Source organism: Notothenia coriiceps, unplaced genomic scaffold, assembly GCF_000735185.1.
Source record: "Notothenia coriiceps isolate Sejong01 unplaced genomic scaffold, NC01 NC01_scaffold00017067, whole genome shotgun sequence".
In the NCBI taxonomy this organism is placed as follows: Eukaryota; Metazoa; Chordata; class Actinopteri; order Perciformes; family Nototheniidae; genus Notothenia; species Notothenia coriiceps.
In genome coordinates, this window is record NW_011349768.1 from 359894 (window position 1) to 379534 (window position 19641).

Below are 19641 nucleotides of genomic sequence, written 5' to 3' on the forward strand. Positions count from 1 at the left end.
GACTTTGCAGCACTGACAGTTTATACTACAGTATATTTGGTATGTGGGGACATGTTATATATAAAAAAACATTAGTACCATGTTACCAAAGAAGTAGTAAGAGGAGAAAAACTCACTGAACATTTATTTAGATTTGTGCTTATGCAAGCCTTTTGAATAAACACAAACTTCAGAGCAACTTTTTAGTGGTAAGAAACATTTATTACTAAACAATTACAAATAAATAACATATAAAACAGGTCCAACAGGTCTCTAAGGAGACAAAAGGATGATGCAAAGGTTTACAAAGTTATTTTGGCAGACGTAATCCCAATAAACTAGGGGAAATATTTAAGGCAACACATGGGAGTAACTCACTATTCAAGTAGTAACAGTAGAAAGCAGTAACACCAAGCTCTGGAGATGCATATTAGCATTGTGAGCACACTGTCCTATACATTTTTTTTCACATCACACAAAGAGGGTTTGATATGGGGAGATTGTCTGTTTTTGGTAAACTAGGCACAAACATTTGAGGGGAATAAATAATTCAATTTTCAAATCCACCCTTCAAAGCAGAGAACCATTGGAAAACTGGAAAAGCACTGCAAACACAGCTGAGTTAGAACCTGATTAAAAGCCCCTTTTTCATACGAGATATTTTGATGTGTAATGAGTAACTTTAGTCTTGGCTGCATTCCAGTTAGGAGCTTTAGTTCCTGAATCCTGGTGTGGTGTTTGCTCGCTCAGGGCTATTGCATTCTTCTTTTCTACTTATAGCCAATTAGTGATCCTTCCTATTTCTTTGTGTAGCTTCAGAAGCAGTAGCAGGTCAGATCCTCCAGTAATTCACAAAGAAGTCTAAAAACAAACTGTCATTTGTGTACTGCATATACTGAATATATTGTTGCTGCGGGCCCCAGGTCTGAAACCAATGGCTTACAGAAATATCTATCTGTTAATGTTATTCATTACACCTGCAATCTTACTGCTAGGACATTACATAATGTCTGCAGCAAATCATAAACAGCATCTTTCTGGTCAGCGCTTTTCTGCTTAAGGTTGGGAAGTGTTTTTTTTTTTTGCCAACTCAACACTTGTCCCACTTACATGTGCAGCTTTAGTACACTTATATTGGAGAGAAGAACTGGAAGCAGACCTGATGAAGAGTTTGTGTTACTGACAGAGCAGCTGATGTTTAACCCAAACTGAAGTCAGACTATTTCGTAGTGGAAGGCTGTCAGCACTGTATTATACCCTGGTTTTGAAGTGGATGAAATGTCACATCACAGATAAGAAAAATCAGTAATATATTCCTCAGAAACAGGCATCGCTTTGACACCTCTCAAATTGTTAGATTTACAATATTTATGTAATCGCTAGAGGCCTTATTAGGAGTCCACACTGGGGCCAATTAAGAGGTGTCACCGGGGTCTGGAGGAGCGAGTGCTCTTGGGGACCCTCTGAGGGTTGGCTCTGAACTGTCCTCGTCTGGTCTCCGGCGGCTGCTCAGCAGAGAGCCCACTACCGTGTCCACTCATCGTCACCACTCCCTTTTGTCTTTCTGCTGCCTTTTTGTGGATCCTGCAGGAAAAAGAGATGCCTCTGCTTGTTAAAAAAAAAGCCTGTAGTGCAAAAAATTCAATTCGTTACAAATGTTTAAGCTGAGAAGTGCTACTTCAGCTGGCTGCAACATTACTGGGAACTTTGAAACTTGAGTGATTGCATAAACAAATCCACTAAAGTCTAGATGTTGAATGCCTTCAGTAGGTTGACTTGTTTTAATCAGATGCAGCAACTAATGTTCAGAGTTGCCTGATGCACAAAGGTTCCTTTATCCCGTGTGACCAGGCCCGGACTGGCCATCGGGAGGACCGGGAGGTTTCCCGATGGCCTGGCCTGTTAAGTGGCCTGCTGGCCTGAGGATTTTTTTTTTATACGTATGTATTGTGAACGCAACGCTGCGCAAATGTGGGTCTGACTCTGCCTCACAGAGGCTGACTGGCTGTCTACATGATGTGGCCTGCCGACATGGCCACTTTCATACAGATCATACTAATGCCCTCGATTGGTCTCGTGTCATTCAAGCTCGGGAGTGTACAGTGGGGCAAAAAAGTATTTAGTCAGCCACCAATTGTGCAAGTTCTCCCACTTAAAAAGATGAGAGAGGCCTGTCATTTTCATCCTAGGTATACCTAAACTATGAGAGACAAGATGAGAAAAAAAAATCCAGAAAATCACATTGTCTGATTTTTAAAGACTTTATTTGCAAATTTGGTCAATAAAAAAAGTTAATCTCAATACTTTGTTATATACCCTTTGTTGGCAATGACAGAGGTCAAACGTTTTCTATAAGTCTTCACAAGGTTTTCACACACTGTTGCTGGTATTTTGGCCCATTCCTCCATGCAGATCTCCTCTAGAGCAGTGATGTTTTGGGGCTGTCGCTGGGCAACACGGACTTTCAACTCCCTCCAAAGATTTTCTGAAAATCTTTGGAGGGAGTTGAAAGTCCGTGTTGCCCAGCGACAGCCCCAAAACATCACTGCTCTAGAGGAGATCTGCATGGAGGAATGGGCCAAAATANAGGCGTTGCAGACCTTCGCCAGGACTGTGGCCCGGAGCCCCTCTGTGGGGGTCGGTGTGAGGGGGGGAGGAGGAGGGGGAGGCATGGCGTCGTCAGTCATTGGCCCATTCATACCGGGGAAGATGGCAACAGCCACCAGCGTGATCACAATAGTAAAGTCAAAAACAGATGCACGGTCTTGAGGGAGGGAAAGATAGATGAGGGGGTGCAGTCATTCTTCTTATCTGCCGACCACCTGTCCTCCACCTGCACTGAAGTCAAACAGCTGGGCGCTCTCCATCACATCGCCTCAGCACCACCACCTGGCTCAGATCAGTGCAGCTGGAGGAAAGGGTGGAAGCAGTGGAAGATTGTTGAGACTCTAAAGATGCAAGTCTTTGGTCGACGCATGATCATTTAGCACAGGACAGATACACAGGGTTCCTACGGTCACTGAAAACCTGGAAAAGTCCAAGAATTCGAGATTAGGTTTACACCAGGCCACGGGGGAAACATTTAAGAATGTCAATGCCCAAAATACTTTGGAAAGATCATTCAAACCAAGATGTAGAACATTTGAATTCGCTACACTAGGCATGTCGTGATAACTACTTTATTTAAAATGTTCTTTAATATTCAAACATTGGAATTGGAAAGTGAACAACACTTAAATATCCTTAATAAATAAAAGAATGATTCAGATAGACTCTCAGGCTGTGTGTTGCACAATGCCGAAGTTCTTTTACGGGCGGGAACAAATATTGGCTAACATGTTGTTTACATTTGAATCTTAACAAACGTGCATGTAAACACAACAAAATTAAATCTAGGTCAGCAAAACAATCATGTCCTTATATCCTTGTTGGGTAACGTAATATCGTGACAGGCCTACGCCACCGAACAAAGATAATCAAACACACAACATTTGTATTAGAGCCAAAAAGATGGTGCTTATGTATTTCTGTTTGTTGGATTAGTTTGACACAAAAAATCTTGGGACCCTGAGTTCCAACAGAATACGCAAGATTACCCGTGACCTGCTGATTTCAGTCCCATCATGCTCCACCCTAGCCAAGAACTTTTTAAGAGAAGTACTAGAGAAAATATATATTACACAATGGTGGTAACTGTATTTCTACTGTTTTGTACCGTGTTGTCATTCACATGAGGTCCAAAGTGTATTCTCTGTGCGTCAATTGTTATATCAGGAATTCTGTGAAATTCTGTTGCGCGTGTTTGGTATTGCTATATTTAGTTAGCTGTATTTTTTTCTACGATCTCTTCACTTTCTATGTAGCTCTCTTTCTCTTACCTATTGTTTCTCTGTCCTTCCATTTCTCAATTCCAACTGGTTTCCATTCTTACACACAGTACTTCCTGGATCCAACAGAAAGAAGGGCGATAAGGCAATTGATATTTACCAAAAAACACAACATACTATAGAGGAAAGGAGATAAGGTTACTGACCTTATCTCAGTTTATAGGAATCTTCAGGGAAATGGTCTTTTGAACACCAGGGCTGAATCAAGATAAAGTTGTCTTCTGTCTCTCAAAAGTATGTTGAACAAAATTGGAAGGGCAAGTGCCTTTGGTCTCCTGATGATATGCATCAACTCAAAGGCAAGAGGCATTCTGGGAGGACGGTGGAGATTCAATGCAGTTGTTTGTTTATATACCTGTGCTTAATGTGAAACACTGACCAATCAGGAATCAGGTTGTGGCAGCATTTAACTGTGCGTTGTTGTATGAGCTGTGTAGTAGCAATATTATAAAAATCACTAACACCCATTTATGTGACTCGGCAGTTCATAAACTTAAATATTACTCTCAAAATGACCATTTCAACATCTAATACTTACCCCGCATTACCACGGATTCTTGAACAAATCTTTGAGTTTTTTCGGAAACCCCCACCATTAATGGAGAATCAAAAATCTTATAAACATTTGTGTGATTTTAAGTAAATTGGGGCCACATTTTAGAACAGTAAAGCCAATATATCTGTGCTAAAACTTTACTATTCTATACAATTTGGACTTGCTCAAGAGTGAGACTATTAATGCGGAATTGTTTTCAATCTTAAAATGCTTGGTAAATTCATGTATTTGGAAATGATGGGCTCAAAACTGGATAAATTAGACTTATATTACACTTTACAAGTTGTGCTAGTTTGTAAACACATTTTTATATATAATGTTGCTGTTTTAAAAACGCAGCCACTATTATTTGGAAATAAAATTGGACTTTTTTCCATTTTTGGATTCTTTTATCACTGTGGGGGTATGCTAATTTAGTTCAAGAGCTCAAGGTAATACAGGACGAGTCATTGATTTAGAAAGTATCACTTTGTTTGAGAAGTATTCCTTCAAAAAGAAAAGAACAAGAAGTATTGGCAAAACCGCGCCATTTTCTTTTACAGAACAAGCTTTTTGGAAAGTTATGAGTAAAAAACGGTTTTATGCTAATAATATGGTTTGCGTGTTTATGAATTTGATTGGCTGCTGACTCAAAAATCTAGGTTATTTCACCTACAGCAACATTCTTGCCTCTAATCAAAGCGGTTAATGTTGCTTTCTCTCGCTTTGAACCACAAAGTCTTCTCACTGTCAGCCAGCAATGCTTATTCTCTGAATTTCAAGTCACACAAATGGGTTGTCATGTCACAGTTTTACCATAAAAGCAGTCTTACATGGTGGTGTTCTATACTCCAAGAATCTGTGTCTATGTACGGTAGAGTCTGGAATTTTATAAAAACAATTATCTTTGCATTGTTTGTAACGACCTGTAAAAAAAAAAAAAAAAAAAAAAATTGGTGTAACAAAATCTGTTTGATATACAGTATCTCTCTATTTTGCAATTGTACCAAAAGTGGCTTAACTACTGAATAGCTTTGTTTCTTCTCTTGTGACTAGGCACGTGTGTGTAACCGTGAACTAGCGTTTGGTGTGCTGTGTAGGTATGTGACGAGGTAACTATAACTATTTCATGGATATGACTTTGATCCTTGTTTGATTTCAGGCCAAAGCGGGGGATGACACTGTAGGCCACTTTCTCTAATCAGAAGATCTTTGTCCTCCCTCAGCTCCTGCACCACAGACGTGTTACACCATGTTTATCTGCTCCTAATCTGCACTCATCATTTGTACATCTCAAGTCCATTTAGCACATATTTCTGAACAGGGTGTCTGCGGCTTTATTTTGGTCCTTGCAGCGTTAAAAGCTAGTTATTGACCGATGAGATGAGGAAGTGTTATGGTTAACCTCGCTTCATGATATATCGTGTATTCAGGTCGTCCGGTAAAGTAATAGCGATGTAAAACTCAACAATGGGCCTGTGCTGCACCACCCCCTGCTCCATCAATAGGTTATTTTTGTAATGTGTGATGAGAAAACATCTTGTTTTTGCTGTGTACATTTGACATAGTTCTGTATATATATTGTTCCTGTTTTGTTTTGATCTGTAAGTGTCAGGGAAGTAACATTTGTTAACGTATTTGGTGTTTTATGAAGTGAAAAAGTATTCTGCTGTTTAATGGTTTGTCTGTCAAAGAGTTAGGTTTACTTCACAAAGTCCAATTGCCTCAACTGGAGGTTTTTTCCTTTAGACTAATGGAAACCTGATATAAATAATTTACCGAAATATAGAAGCAATTGACGTGATATAACAAGAGACCATACATGCAGCCTTTGTCCTGAACCGCTCCTTTTCCGCTGTGAAGAAAACGTGGTTAACCAGCCTACTGCTGTGCAGTTATTAAGATGAGCGATGTGTGTCTGAATCAACGGTAATATCAAATCAAACAGGTGAAGAGTGAACAAAGGCATTGGTAGGGAAATGTGTTTAAAACATATTATTTATCTTTCATCTTTACACTGTATTTAAAGCTAACCGTGACATTTGAGGACTACAAATGTCAAAATACAAATGTCTCAGTCATTTTATTGAAATGTCTTATCACAGGAATATCCTCCATGGTATTCAGCTACAAGCAAAAGGTATCACACCCAGCATATTTATGTATGTGCTCTTTATTTGTAATTTATTTTTGAATGTGTCCTGTTTTGTGTACTCGGAATAATATTATTATATTTCCCTGATGGAGTTTTTTTCCTATGTAATTTCACTTTTTATTTGTTTTTTTAAATTGTAATGAATTTGTTCTGGCTCATCCTGTGTTGTGTGTGAGGTCATAGTCGTATCCATTAGAGGGGAAAACCACTACGGGTTTATCGGTGTCAAGTTGAAACAGAATGATGAAACGTCCTGGTGCCTGTGAAAGCCTACGTAACACCCACTATGATATTAATGCTCCTGTTGTTTTTAAACGATGCATACTGTGTAAGCAAAGATCTGTTCACATGGTGGCTGCTGTTTAATAGACATGAAACATCATCAAGAAAAAGACCTCCTGCTCCCAGGAGGAGTGACACATTGGTAACTGTTGAGTGGAGTTGTCTCTTTTATAAAAGCAGGTGTGATGTAACATGTTAAATAGCTGTGGTTATCAATCCATTTGTGGTTGTGAATGCCAGCACCAGTTTGTCTCTCTTTTATGTGTTGTGGCTTACATTGCTTTTTTCACCATGTCACTTAATCAACTGTGAAAACATTGAAATCATCATATAGGTTTGATCAACTTCCATTTGAGGAGAAGGAGAAATCTAAAAGAACTCAAGAAAAACATGACTTTTGTCTTCCGGACTTTGTTGTATTCCTACAGTCAGGGTGAAATATTTCTCCCGAATGTTCACTCAGCAGACACGATCAGATGACAAATAGGCCGATTATCAGACAGAGCATCTTGGTGGCTTTTCATAACCGAGTTTATGGGCCCGTTAGACAACGCTGACCTTATTTCCCTCTGCATGTACAGGGGTCATACCCTCTGTATGAAGAGACCTTTCATTACAAATCCAAGCTCCTAAACTTGCTTCCATAAATATTTGACAGAGGCAGAAAGGAGTGGTGGAGACACATTGGATCAAACCCCACTCCATTTATCCCAGCCCTCTTTACAAAGTGTCAGCGAGTTAACTCAGCAGCACTTCTACAAAACCTCAGATTCTTCTAGAAGACGCAAATCATTAACTCCTTATCTCCCTGCCTGGCCGAACAGTGTGTAGTCAATCAGTTGTTTTCCTGTCTACTGACCTTAAAAGCCCTTCCACCCTCCTCCAATGCCGATCGATGAGAGTAAATGAACCAAGGATTCCTTTGATGGTTTGTTTGGTGTTGTCATCAATAATAATGTTGGTTTTGTACTTCCTTCTGCTGCTCTCTCTTACTCTCTGCCCTTATCAGTTGCAAAGCCTCTAGCCTACAATACTTACCCAGAGTTTCACATCACATTCACTTATTTCTATGTTTTGCTCGTCATTGTAACAGTCTCTCTATTTTTACTACTTTCATGTTTTTCCCCCCCATTAAACCATGTGATCATTTGGACAGGTTATTCATGGGGATATGTTTGTGTTTCTAAAAGTATATTATGGTCAGTTTAAAGCTATAGAAAAGTAGTGACTGTGTGAATATGGCATAGCCTGTTCAGAAAAAGCCCTTGTAATAGGAAATTCTGTGTTTTGTAATATTTCTGTAAGGGGTGTAATAAATTGTTCTACGACAGTACTTTATACGGGAAAATACTTTAAATGTGACAGTCTTTGTAAGTATTTATCTTCAACTAAATTATTGTACTTCTTTTTTTTTGCAATTTGTAGATATGTGAGGTGATGATGACAAGGTATTGGTAATCATGAAATTAAATGTTTCATCATCGGTCTGATGCATCTTTTAATTTATTGATGTATATACTGTATGTTTGTTGATAAACAGCTTACTTTATTTTGTATATGACCAATAAACATGTTTTGAAATGGAACAGCTGTTGTGTACCTTGTGTAGTTGTATCATATATATCATATATACATTGGAAATTATTCAGCAAGTTAATTAAGGCTAATTAAGGAAAAGTGAAAGACTTTTACACTTTTTAATCAGTCACACAATTATTTAACATTTTCCTCATTCCAAATAACGACATTTATTATGTAAATAATTATAAATGTACCATTGACAGCCTTTGAATAGCCATTTACAACTTATATTTAAAAGCAAAAGTAAAATAATACCGGAAATATATAATTTATTTAGATGTAATATCCCTGATATGCACTTTTCATTATGCCTTTCACATTTTGATTGCTTTAAACATGTTATTTATATTACATCTAGCAAATAATTTATAGAAAAATAAAATTGTCAAATACAGATTCTCAATATAAAACATAAAACCGACACATTTCTGCTGTGTCAACTTAAAATGTGGTTCAAATAATGGTTTAAAAGATAAAGAAAATATGGAATCTATACTCAACCTATGCTTTGTAATTTTTAAATCCTATTGTTGGGGTGGCAATAGACTACAGCCCCACAACTTAACTACAAATGATTTGGTGTTGTATATTTTATATCTCAGTGCTAGCCACATATTTGTGTCTGTAGGTGGCGGTACCGAGATATGTCTGCCCCTTCTTCTCCAACAGGTCCGGATCCTGTGAAAACACGGAGCGATGTGGCTTTTTGGTCTTTATCAATACAAACTTAGCTTCAGTATTGTTGACATCGAGTATTTCATTTGTTTAGTTAATATAATTGGAGTCTTTGTTGATTAAAGTTGTGTGTTGTGTTGTAAATTGCTTTATTCGTTGATTAATGTGCTGTATCCCTCCCTGTCCACACTGTGAATCCACTCCGGGTTTCCATGGCGCCGCGGCGGTTTGCAACTGTCAGTTTGTTGCTGCGCGAGGAGAGGCGGGTAAAAATGTAAACACACATCCATCCTGATGGAGAGTTTGTGTTTGGTAGCTCCTTAGACTTTATTTTGTTTTTCTTTTGTCAAATGTAACACTGTAGAGCTGCTTTTCTGCTGTAGCTTCTCTTCACTCTATGTATAATAGATATTACTGAAATACTACTCTACCGGCATTTTGGTATTGCACGCTAACCAAACAGCAGCTAACTCGTTAGCCAGCAAGCTAGCTAGCTAGGGTTACAGCTCAGCAGCTACTATAAAGTATTAATGTATTAGCGTAAGTTAACTGTTTCTACCTACCGTTTACTGATGCAATTTGATGGAGGACTACGACCAGTTGGTTCAGCATTGTTCCTCCCATCTGAGGAAGAGTGAGGAGGAAGACAACAAACCTCCACCTGCCTCCTCTCTCATCCGCTTCTATGGACGACCCATCCTTCCTCCCCTGGTACGAGTTTAGCTTTATTTCTGCTAAAATCCACATGATTCGGGGTTATAATCTCAGCTAACATGGCACAGACGCACTAAAACACGGTTGAAGACTGTGACTGTATGAAGCATACCTTATATTTCTTGTTACTAACTCACTGATTTTAAGGAACAATGGTGTAATTTAATATCCTTTACTATTTATTGAAAATCGGGCAGGTTGTTCCAGCTTGTCAGATGTCAGGTTTGCTGCTTTGCCATGTTCTATATAATTGTTAAGTTGGTATACCTTTATCTGGGTTTTCAAATATTGATTGGACAAAAAAGCTATGTTCAGTTGTCACCTCATACAAAGCACTGGGAATTTGTGATGGACAGTTTCCATTGTTATTGTTTTATAGACCAAACAAGTTGTATGAGGTGTTGTTTCACATGCATGACGCCTCATGTCTGCTTTCTGATGATAACAGCTCTCAGGGGGGCAGAGAGAGGAAATGCAGCGACACAGAGATGCAGCGCAGAAAGCTACTGTCCACAGGAAAATGAAAGATGATTTAAGAATGGCCTACGTGCAAACTATCCTCCACAGTGTTCAGGTAATATAAGTCCTTACTTTTCAGCTATCCTCATCCGCAAACTTCCTATATTTGTGTTTTGTCTAAACATACTTTCCTTTCCATGTTTTGCAGCTGAGGAAAACACCAACACTGCAGGAGTTGCTTCAAGAGTCGGAGATAAAACAAAACTCTTCAAATTCCGGCAACACCACCGTTGGATCGGGGTTGCAGAGTAATTTATTCATAGGAACAAAGGAAAGCCTTTCACCCTCACTGCTGTCTGGAGAGAAAGACAAGGATAGTGTTTATTTTCCTCCATTGACATCAACTACATATAGTGCCTATTTTGCCTCTGATGTGACAACTCAGGAAAGTTACCAGAAAGAATGCCTTATTAAACAACACAACAGCCAACAGGTTTCACAGCCAGGCCAACAGTCAGCGTCGTCCGGTTACGTGACCTTTGAGAATCTTGAGAACAGCTCCAATGTCTCTGAAAGGATTGATGACGAGAGAGAGAGCTTTGGTTCATCCGAGGGAGCTTATCGTAATAACATGGGTGGCCTTTTCCTCCAAAACACCTCAAACACAATCACCAAGATGCCAGATATTATCAGCCACCCTCCCATTGATGGAGAGGAATTAGAGAGGAGTGGACTAGAATCAGCTATTTGTAGTCCTTTTACATTAATGAAAGACATGAGTTGCACCTCGCTCCAGGAGGATTCAATCATATGTGACCATTTACAAGATGGGACATCTAAAAGCAGTCATCAAGGCAGCACAGAGAGTGGGGATAACTTTTCCTTTTCTTCAGTTATTGGACTTGACAATGATCAGAGTTTGGACCGAATTGAGGGCACAGTCTCTTCATCAGAAAACAGTGGCATTTCAAACAATCTGGAGTTATCACAGATATTAGGCACTCATCTCAATCCACCGACAGAGCTAGACATTCAGCACAATGGAATCAAATCCGAACCAGCAGGACACCATGGAGACAAAGCAAATCCAACTGAGGAGCCTTATCGCATAAGCCTCCAGGCGTTGCTGAAGAAATCTCAGGACTACCGGCGGACCCAGCGAATGCTTAGGAACCAAGCCAAAAACACTAAAATGCAGGAGAGGACCCAAGAACAGACGAAAGCAAGGGCGGAGGAGCAGAGCCTCTCTGATAAGGAGAATGACGAATTTCCTTATAAGGGGACTGTGACCGATGAGGGGAAGAAAATGAAGGAGAGGAGAGGCACTGTTATTCCGTCTGCGGACACACCAGCACAGAAATCCTGGGGAAATGATACAGCCTTTGAAAGTGAGTTTTTTGAGGAAAAGCCAAGCTTTAATCTGGAAAGCTCACATTTAAAAGGAGATGGACATACTAATGAAATGATAAGTGTTGCGAAGGAAACGGAAATAAAAAACAACAAGCTGAATATTTCACAAGATGCCATAGCAGAGCCTAACCAAATCAGTCCCGCCCCCCAGCAACAGCCCACGTCGACAGAAACCTCGCCCAATCAGGAAGTCAGTTACTTGACAACCTGTCCCAAAACTTTTTATAATAGGTTGGGGAAATATAACACTATTCCAGCCCCTAATTTCTCTATGAGTCCTGTTAAAAGCAAAAGCCTTATCCAAGATGGAGAAGCTCTCAATAGGGCGGACACCTCAGAGAGGAACGTTTTAGTCGATTCTGGTTTGAATGAAAGCCACAAGGTTCAAGACCTGGGAGCTAAAAACAGTCCCACATTAGTTCCATTCACTTTGAACATCACGGATGGAGATGGTGTCACAAACGTTTCAGCCAAGAGCTCACAGCACATAGATCAGCTAGAGTACGACCTGTCTAGTCTGAAAGTACTGATCTCAGATCTGGCGTCCACACTGTCAGAAAACTTGGAAAGCCCTGGCCTAACTGACAGCAACACGCGAAACGAGTTCAGTTTTAACAAAATAAAGCATGACAAAGAGTTGGAGCAAGACCAAAGACTCGGAGAACAGCCGCTATCATTAGACAATTTAAATCACGTGATTGAAGATACTGGATCTGAGCCATGCATCAGTGACACTAATGATGTTCTGGCAAAAGAAGCTATTAATGTTAACAAACTCAGGCTATCCAAAACCTTAGCTACAGAGAGAAGAAAGGACAAAGAAACATGTCAAGAAGCACTTCAAAACAGTCATGGACAGCACAGTGGCAGCAGAAAGCCCACAGCTAAATGCCTCCTCTCTGTAACGCAGCGGATGCGCATCCCCGACGTCTTCAGAAATGTTCCGTCCGCAACGATTTCTTCGCGTAACGTCTCCGTGCTTTCGGATTCCAGTAACCTACCGGCGGAGAGAAAGAACGAGGCGACTGCAGAAGGTTACGATTCCCACTCACCCTCTCTCAACCAGTCGTATGACATAGACGCACCATCTTACTTGTGGCTCCACGAATCGTCAGGGTCCGACAAAAGTCATCTCTTTCAGGAGAAAAGTCTGACCCCAGAGAGTGGAGGTGAAGGTCAGGGCGGAGGATCCAAGGTCAAACGGAGGCTGCTCATGCAAATGACAGAAGAGACAAGGGAGAGGAGCGCAAAGGCCAGCAGGGGGGCCGGCTCTGTGATCAGACCGAACATCAGCAGTCCCCGAGGTGAGACTGGTGGGCTGTTATTGCATGTGTTGGGGTTTAGGTGTTTAGGAAAAATAAAACATACAAGTTACAAGACTCCATAACGAGACATAATAATAATAATAATAATAATAAGAACAGCTTTAAGGCTACAACTTTTTTTAGCCATTTAGCAATTCATCTTTTTTTTTTTTGTCTATTAAATGTAAATGTCCAAGGAGCTTTTTTGTCACTGCAAAACCCAGAGATATTATTTTAAATATGACACTAAATGGAGGAAATCGGCAACATTTTCATATTTCAAAGGCTAAAAACCGAAAAGTTACTTGAAACTTTATTCGATTATCAAAATAGTTGCCGATAATATTTCCAAATGCATGGCTCAAGCTATGGAATTTTTTAAGTTAATATTGTTTTAATCCACATTTATATAAAGAGTCAATTGTTGTGTTCTTTGTTGTAGAAGTTCTTCAGGTAAAGTATACAGTACAGCCATCTTGTATAGAACCATTTTTTTAAATATGTCACAAAAACATAGATTAATGAATATAAATAGAATCAGATCAGAACCCCGCATACTCCTGTCACTCAACTTTTGGCTTTGTCAACATTTATTTACACATTATGTGACCCACATATGACAGATGCGCTGCCTCCAGCTGCAGTGCGCTCATTGGAAGGCCGTGGCGGTCAGGAAGCGGAGCAGGAGCAGCTGAGACAGGCCCACGCTGCTCAGGTCCGAGCGCTGCAGCAGGAGCACCGCAGACAGCAGGAAGAACTGATGCAGGTCAGAGATGAACCATTGATAGAATTAGGGGACTGCTGTTCATACATGCTGAGCAATGTGATGTCCATAAATGAATGTGCGACATCATTCATTGTAAAGTCCCCTAACAAAAACACAATTTGCTTCCGTTTTCTAAATGTAAGGTGCTCAGCTGTTAGAGGAATGTAATAACCAAGTTGATAGCGGTGAAGGCTGTGCAGGGAGAGAAGACAGGAAATTAAAAATAAAGAGAGGCAACAAAGGTCCCCAGCTGAAGTTGAATTGAAAACGTTGCGTTTTCAGGGATTAAAACGTTGGCATCATAATCCCTAAACTAAAGGGGAGCCCCATGGTATTAATTGACAAAATTCTCAAATATAGAACATTTCAAGCTGTTTCCTTTTAAAATGTCTCTCTACTTGTCCTGCAAGTGTGTCCTCTAGTGAGCCTCAAAGGGAACATACAGGGAAAAACAACACCTTTATTATAACTCCAACAGTCATATTGATATTTCCTCCATCCCATTGGCCCGCTTCTTGCACTCCATTGCATCACCTATTGCTGTACAGATACAGCGCTACGTAATTCCCGTAAAGGCAGCCATAATTCACTTGAATGGTTTCCGACTCCACCCAAAGTCACCTATCAAAGGAGAATAGGCTCTGAGAGTATCTAACCAATTCACTAAGCTGTGATATAGCATTGACCCTAAATGTTCCTTGGAACCTAGAAGCAGCCCTTTGAAAGGCTCTGGCACCGGTCCACATGTGGGCACACACACACACACGCACACACACACGCACGCACGCACGCACGCACGCACGCACGCACACACACACACACGTACGGTCGCCCTACCTGTTAGAGGGTGCTTGTGCAGCAGAGCGGGGTCGTGGGCAGACTACAGACATCTGCTCATTACAAGAGACCTTCAGACTCTCCCCAGTAAAAAAACACACAGGGATTCTACCATAAATGTTTCATTACATCCCTAAGAGGCAAGCTGGCATAGTCGCCAGTGTGTGCGCACATGCAAGTACTTCAAGGACGCCTGCTGTTCTCTGGCTGCCAGTTCTTGTTTCTTCAGCTTGTGTCTGTATTTGTTCTTGGCCCAGTGTCCTTGCTCTATTAATCACAGTCTCTTGTTTAATGTATGTCTCCTTAACAACAATATAATTAACATAAGCTGTTTAATGAAAAAAATACATATTCTTTTGCTTCCCCTCTTTCCTTCCGTCATTTGTGATGGGATGAGAGAGCGAGCTGGCTTGACTGGGAGGGAGGAGGGGACCGAGGGAATTGACACAGAAAGGGAAAGGATCATTTGTTTAATTCATGAGCGTCTGTGTGTAAGTGCCAGCTCGTCCCGTCGAGTGCCTCCACTAATGGTCCCTTCCCCTTCTCTTCTCTTCTTTTCCCACTTTCCTCGCTACCCTCTTTGTTTTGTCTCAAACCTCCTTCAACGTCGTTCTTTGGCTTTATTAATTTCCTCCATCTCTCCTGTCTCATCATCCTCTTCATCCCCCTCCTCCTCCTCCTCCCCTGCCCCCTCTCTCATCTCATCCCTCTTGCCTCTTTTCCCCATCTCCCCCCTTCTGTCTCTTTCTCTCCACCCTCAATTAATTTCTTCCTCCTGCCTCATTTGCTGTCCTTTCCAATTCAATATTTCCCAACCTTGTGTACGTGTCTGCACACACACACACACACTCATGACACACAGACACACTCATGTCTCTGTGTCTGTCTCTCAGGCGTTGGCAGAGCGCTACCGTCTCCTCCAGAGCGTGTCCTTCCCTTGCTCCATGTCAAGCTCACGTCCCGGGGACACGGCAACCTTTTCTCTCCTCTCTCAGGTAACACCACCACATTTGTTGACTGTCAGTGAAGCGAAGAGCTTGCTCCCGCTTATCCTTCTACCCACAATATTTTGTATTCATCACCGGTTAGCCGACTCGCTCAGTGGAAACAAATAGTCCCCCCTGGATGTCTTAATCCTTATCACTATCCCCTCTCATCTGTTACCGCTCTCATGTGTATTCAAGTTTCACTATAGTTGTTCAACAAACATCTTCAGAATCAACAAGTGAGTGGCACATTATTATCCTGCTTATTATTCCCTATTACAATCATGAGCTGCGGGTCCACTTACGTTGATGCGCTAAACAGATGCCAAGCAAAAGACCTTGAGAATCTGCGCGGAAAATTAATTGGTTGTCATTGATGGAATTAGCATTCTCCTCTCTCGCCCCCTCTGGTCCTCATTATTCACCCCCCTCATCACTCAGTTCTCTCCTCTTCCTCAGCCCGGCTGCAGCCTGCTGTCGGAGCGCTGCCGCCCCCTGCTGGCAGCCGCTGTGAAAGGTTTCCTAACTCGCAGGATGCTGAGGACGGAGAGGGTGGCGCAGCTGGGGCGCACCGTCAGGGTGAGCAGAGACACGTCTGTGTCATAGAATGAAACTTGTTTAGTTCCCTTTTATACTACAACTACATTATATCTCAGAAGTGAACATTGTACTTTCTACTCTCATACTTTTATCTTACAGCTGTACTTGCACTTCCAAATGTTGAATGTTTGTGATAAACTGAAAGTATTGCTCTTATGTGTTTTGAAAGGTTTTCCTAGCTAAATAAACTATTTAAAAAGCCTCCTGGATTCGCTGGGAAATGCATCATCACAGCTGTTTTTCTGAAACAATCACAAAATGTTTACCTTTTATTGATACATGGTTATGGAAGGACAGAGAAATAACCCTATGATGATGATAGAATAAGATGCATTACTGTAGATTAAACCAACACTATATAAAGGAGTTGTAATTTGGCACAGCCTTAAAAACGCAGAGCTGTAAAATGAAATCTACTCATTACTGCAGCAGTAATGTTGAAAAACATCATATCTAAAAGTAAAACGCTGACATGGAACATTTACTGCTCAGTAAATGTTGTTATATTTGAATAAGTATATTTTCTGATTCATACTTAAGGAAGAATTTGAATATAGAACTGTGACATGAAGTGGGGTATTGATCTAAATACTTATTTTGTGTGTGTGTGTGTGTGTGTGTGTGTGTGTGTGTGTGTGTGTGTGTGTGTGTGTGTGTGTGTGTGTGTGTGTGTGTTCATCCAGGACACACACCAGTTCCTGCAGGCCCTCAAGCAGCCGAGCCCGAGCAGCAGACAGGACGTTTTATTGCAGGAGAGAGTCACCCTGCAGGTATCAAAGCTCACACGTGTTGTAAACATCTGTTAACCTTTCCTCCTCTTCTCTGCTACACTGCCAACTGAGCTGTTCTTCCCCCCATTAGCAGTTTACCACAACAGATACCATGATGACACGCATTCATTCAGGCCGCCGTCTGCTCTGTAATTGTTTCCCCTTCCAGCTGCGCGCTGCACGTTATGAGGTCCACGACATATTCTTCAGCCTGTCAGCCGGGGAGAGGATGCAGCTGATTGGCTGGGACAGAGAGCTGGCCAGAGAGAGGGAGCTCAGGCGGCAGGTAACACTTTCTCAATGTGTGAGCTGAACCAATCACATACATGTGTGTGTGTTGGTTTCTCAATACAGATAGCTGAACCAATCAAAAACAATGCCAAAGAAAGACACTAGCGTAGTAGATTGTCATCGTCAAAACCTAAAGAGGCACTATTATGCTTTTTGGGTTTTCCCGTTCCTGTAGTTTCTTCTATAGGTTTGTTGTGCATGTAAATGGTCTGCAGAGGATAACATCCCTGTGTTCCCTCCTGAGGGAGTTCTCTGACATTTCTCTGAAAAGGAGCATCATGGTGCTCTTCAATGCTACAGAGAAATATCAGTATTGAATTGCAGCTGCTCTGACCCAGGTCTCACATTTCACAATGTCTTATAATGACAAAAACAATAGAGATGCACCGATTGATCCACTTTTGTTATCATGGATTATTCAAATTAAATGGTATGTTCATAATAAAACAATGACCCCTAAATAACCCTTCTCCAAAACTGCACAAAGCTAGTTTTATTTGTAAAAGAAAATACTTATTTTAGTTGCACATCTACTTACTTGTTATATCTAAACTATTAGTTGCATGACGCTTTCCCATCACCCATCTCTAAATAACAGTGTTGCTTTTTATGTTGTTGAACTAATTTATTAAAGTAGGCAAAGAAGTCTCAAATATTCAATCTACTCTTTTCTATTCACACATTTGAGTATTGTAACATTCCTACTGAGTGGTGTGGAGACTCATCTGTAATGTGTTTTTGCTCGTGTGTGTGTGTGTGTGTGTGTGTGTTGTTTAGAGTGGCCATCCCAGAGGAAGGAGTTCTCTCTCCATTGCAACACAGAAATCACTGGAGAGGAAGAGAGGAATGATGTGAGTTTCTGTTTTCTTTAGATCTCTGTTTATCTCACATTTGTTTGTGTGTGCGTACATTTATAAGGATACATGTACAGACAGTTATTTATAATACAGTCACACGCACGGCCGGACTGGGACAATAAGTCAGGCCGGGAGTTATACACGCAGTCAGGCCACTCCCAGTTTTTTGTGCCATTTTGCTGGATTTATTTGTCAATATTTACAGCGTTGCTGCCCATAGTGATAGCCCTCCAAATCTACTACCCAAAAATAAACATATGGAGATGGGTCACTATTTAAAAAAAAATTGCAAATCTATTTAGGAACCTATCCATGTGAACATAATAATATTTAATTGGAGGTGGACCTCAAATCCTATAGGGCATGGTCCCCCGGTAAGATTTTTTTTTAAATGTTGGACTTCAATGCATCAATCTGGTGCACTTTGAGGGGGAAATAAAGAGACTACACCCATATGAAACAGAACTGTATACATTTAAATAATCATAAAATCATAAGAACATGGCCATAACCAATAACATACCATATCCAATATGAAAAAACATTGAAACTTATATATTTATTTGTTTTTGGTTCATTTATATGTGTGAGTGTGTCTGGGCTCCTGAATCAGCCTCTCCTATCGGCCTCTCCTGTCTCCCTCCTCTCCCCTCTGCTCCTCTTTGAGGCAGCAGCAAAGACTAGTTTTAGTTCTCAACAAGTTTTAAAAGTTTATCTTTTTTCACCTAGTTAACATTTGTTTTGTATTATTCATGCATATTTTACTAATCACTCCCCCCTCAAATGGAAATATGTGTTTACATAAATGGTGACCAAACCGTTTGAGACCCACTGAGATAACTTAGACTAACTATCTGAACACTCAGAGTCCTTTACCTCTACTGATCTGTAGTTATCAGCCTCTCAGTCTGACAGCAGAGGACTCTCCCCCCACCTTGTTGTTGAAACAGCTCCTTATATCTGTTAGCGCAGCTAGCTAGCACCAGATGCTAACAACAATACACGTAACCGGTGCACGCGTCTTTCTCTCTCTTGCTCGGCTCGCTCGCTCCACACATACACACACACCCCTGCCCGAGCTTGAATNACCATTCAGAAAAAATGTCAACCGTATTTTCCGTTCTGGCAACCAAAAGCTGATGCCTGGCAACCACTTTTAAAAGTTAGCGTTGAGCCCTGCACTGCTTCCACCCTTTCCTCGAGCTGCACTGATCTGAGACAGGTGATGGTGCTGAGGCGATGTGATGGAGAGCGCCCAGCTGTTTGCAGCACTGCAGGTGGAGGACAGGTGGTTGGCAGAGAAGAAGAATGACTACACCCCCTCATCTATCTTTCACTCCCTCAAGACCGTGCATCTGTTTTTGACTTCACTATTGTGATCAGGCTGGTGGCTGTTGCCATCTTCCCCGGTATGAACGGGCCAATGACTGACGACGCCATGCCTCCCCCTCCCCCCCTCATACCGACCCCCACAGAGGGGCTCCGTGCCACAGTCCTGACGAAGGTCTGCAACGCCTCGTACTTAGACCTCAGAGCGTCCAGCTCCGCGCGCA

At 41.2% G+C, this 19641-nt stretch overlaps 1 protein-coding gene across 1 annotated transcript in view; it reads left to right on the top strand.

The window, feature by feature from the left end:
• Window positions 1-9337: 9337 nt before the first annotated feature.
• cp110 (centriolar coiled-coil protein 110) overlaps window positions 9338-19641 on the top strand; it is a 10956-nt gene continuing 652 nt past the window's right edge. The window contains exons 1-10 of the mRNA XM_010776481.1: window positions 9338-9805; window positions 10257-10382; window positions 10476-12981; window positions 13605-13747; window positions 15478-15579; window positions 16030-16149; window positions 16854-16940; window positions 17110-17226; window positions 18009-18082; window positions 19472-19592. Coding sequence (XP_010774783.1) covers window positions 9677-9805; window positions 10257-10382; window positions 10476-12981; window positions 13605-13747; window positions 15478-15579; window positions 16030-16149; window positions 16854-16940; window positions 17110-17226; window positions 18009-18082; window positions 19472-19592 — 3525 coding nt within the window. The 5' untranslated portion in view covers window positions 9338-9676. The remainder of the gene's footprint in view (window positions 9806-10256; window positions 10383-10475; window positions 12982-13604; window positions 13748-15477; window positions 15580-16029; window positions 16150-16853; window positions 16941-17109; window positions 17227-18008; window positions 18083-19471; window positions 19593-19641) is intronic.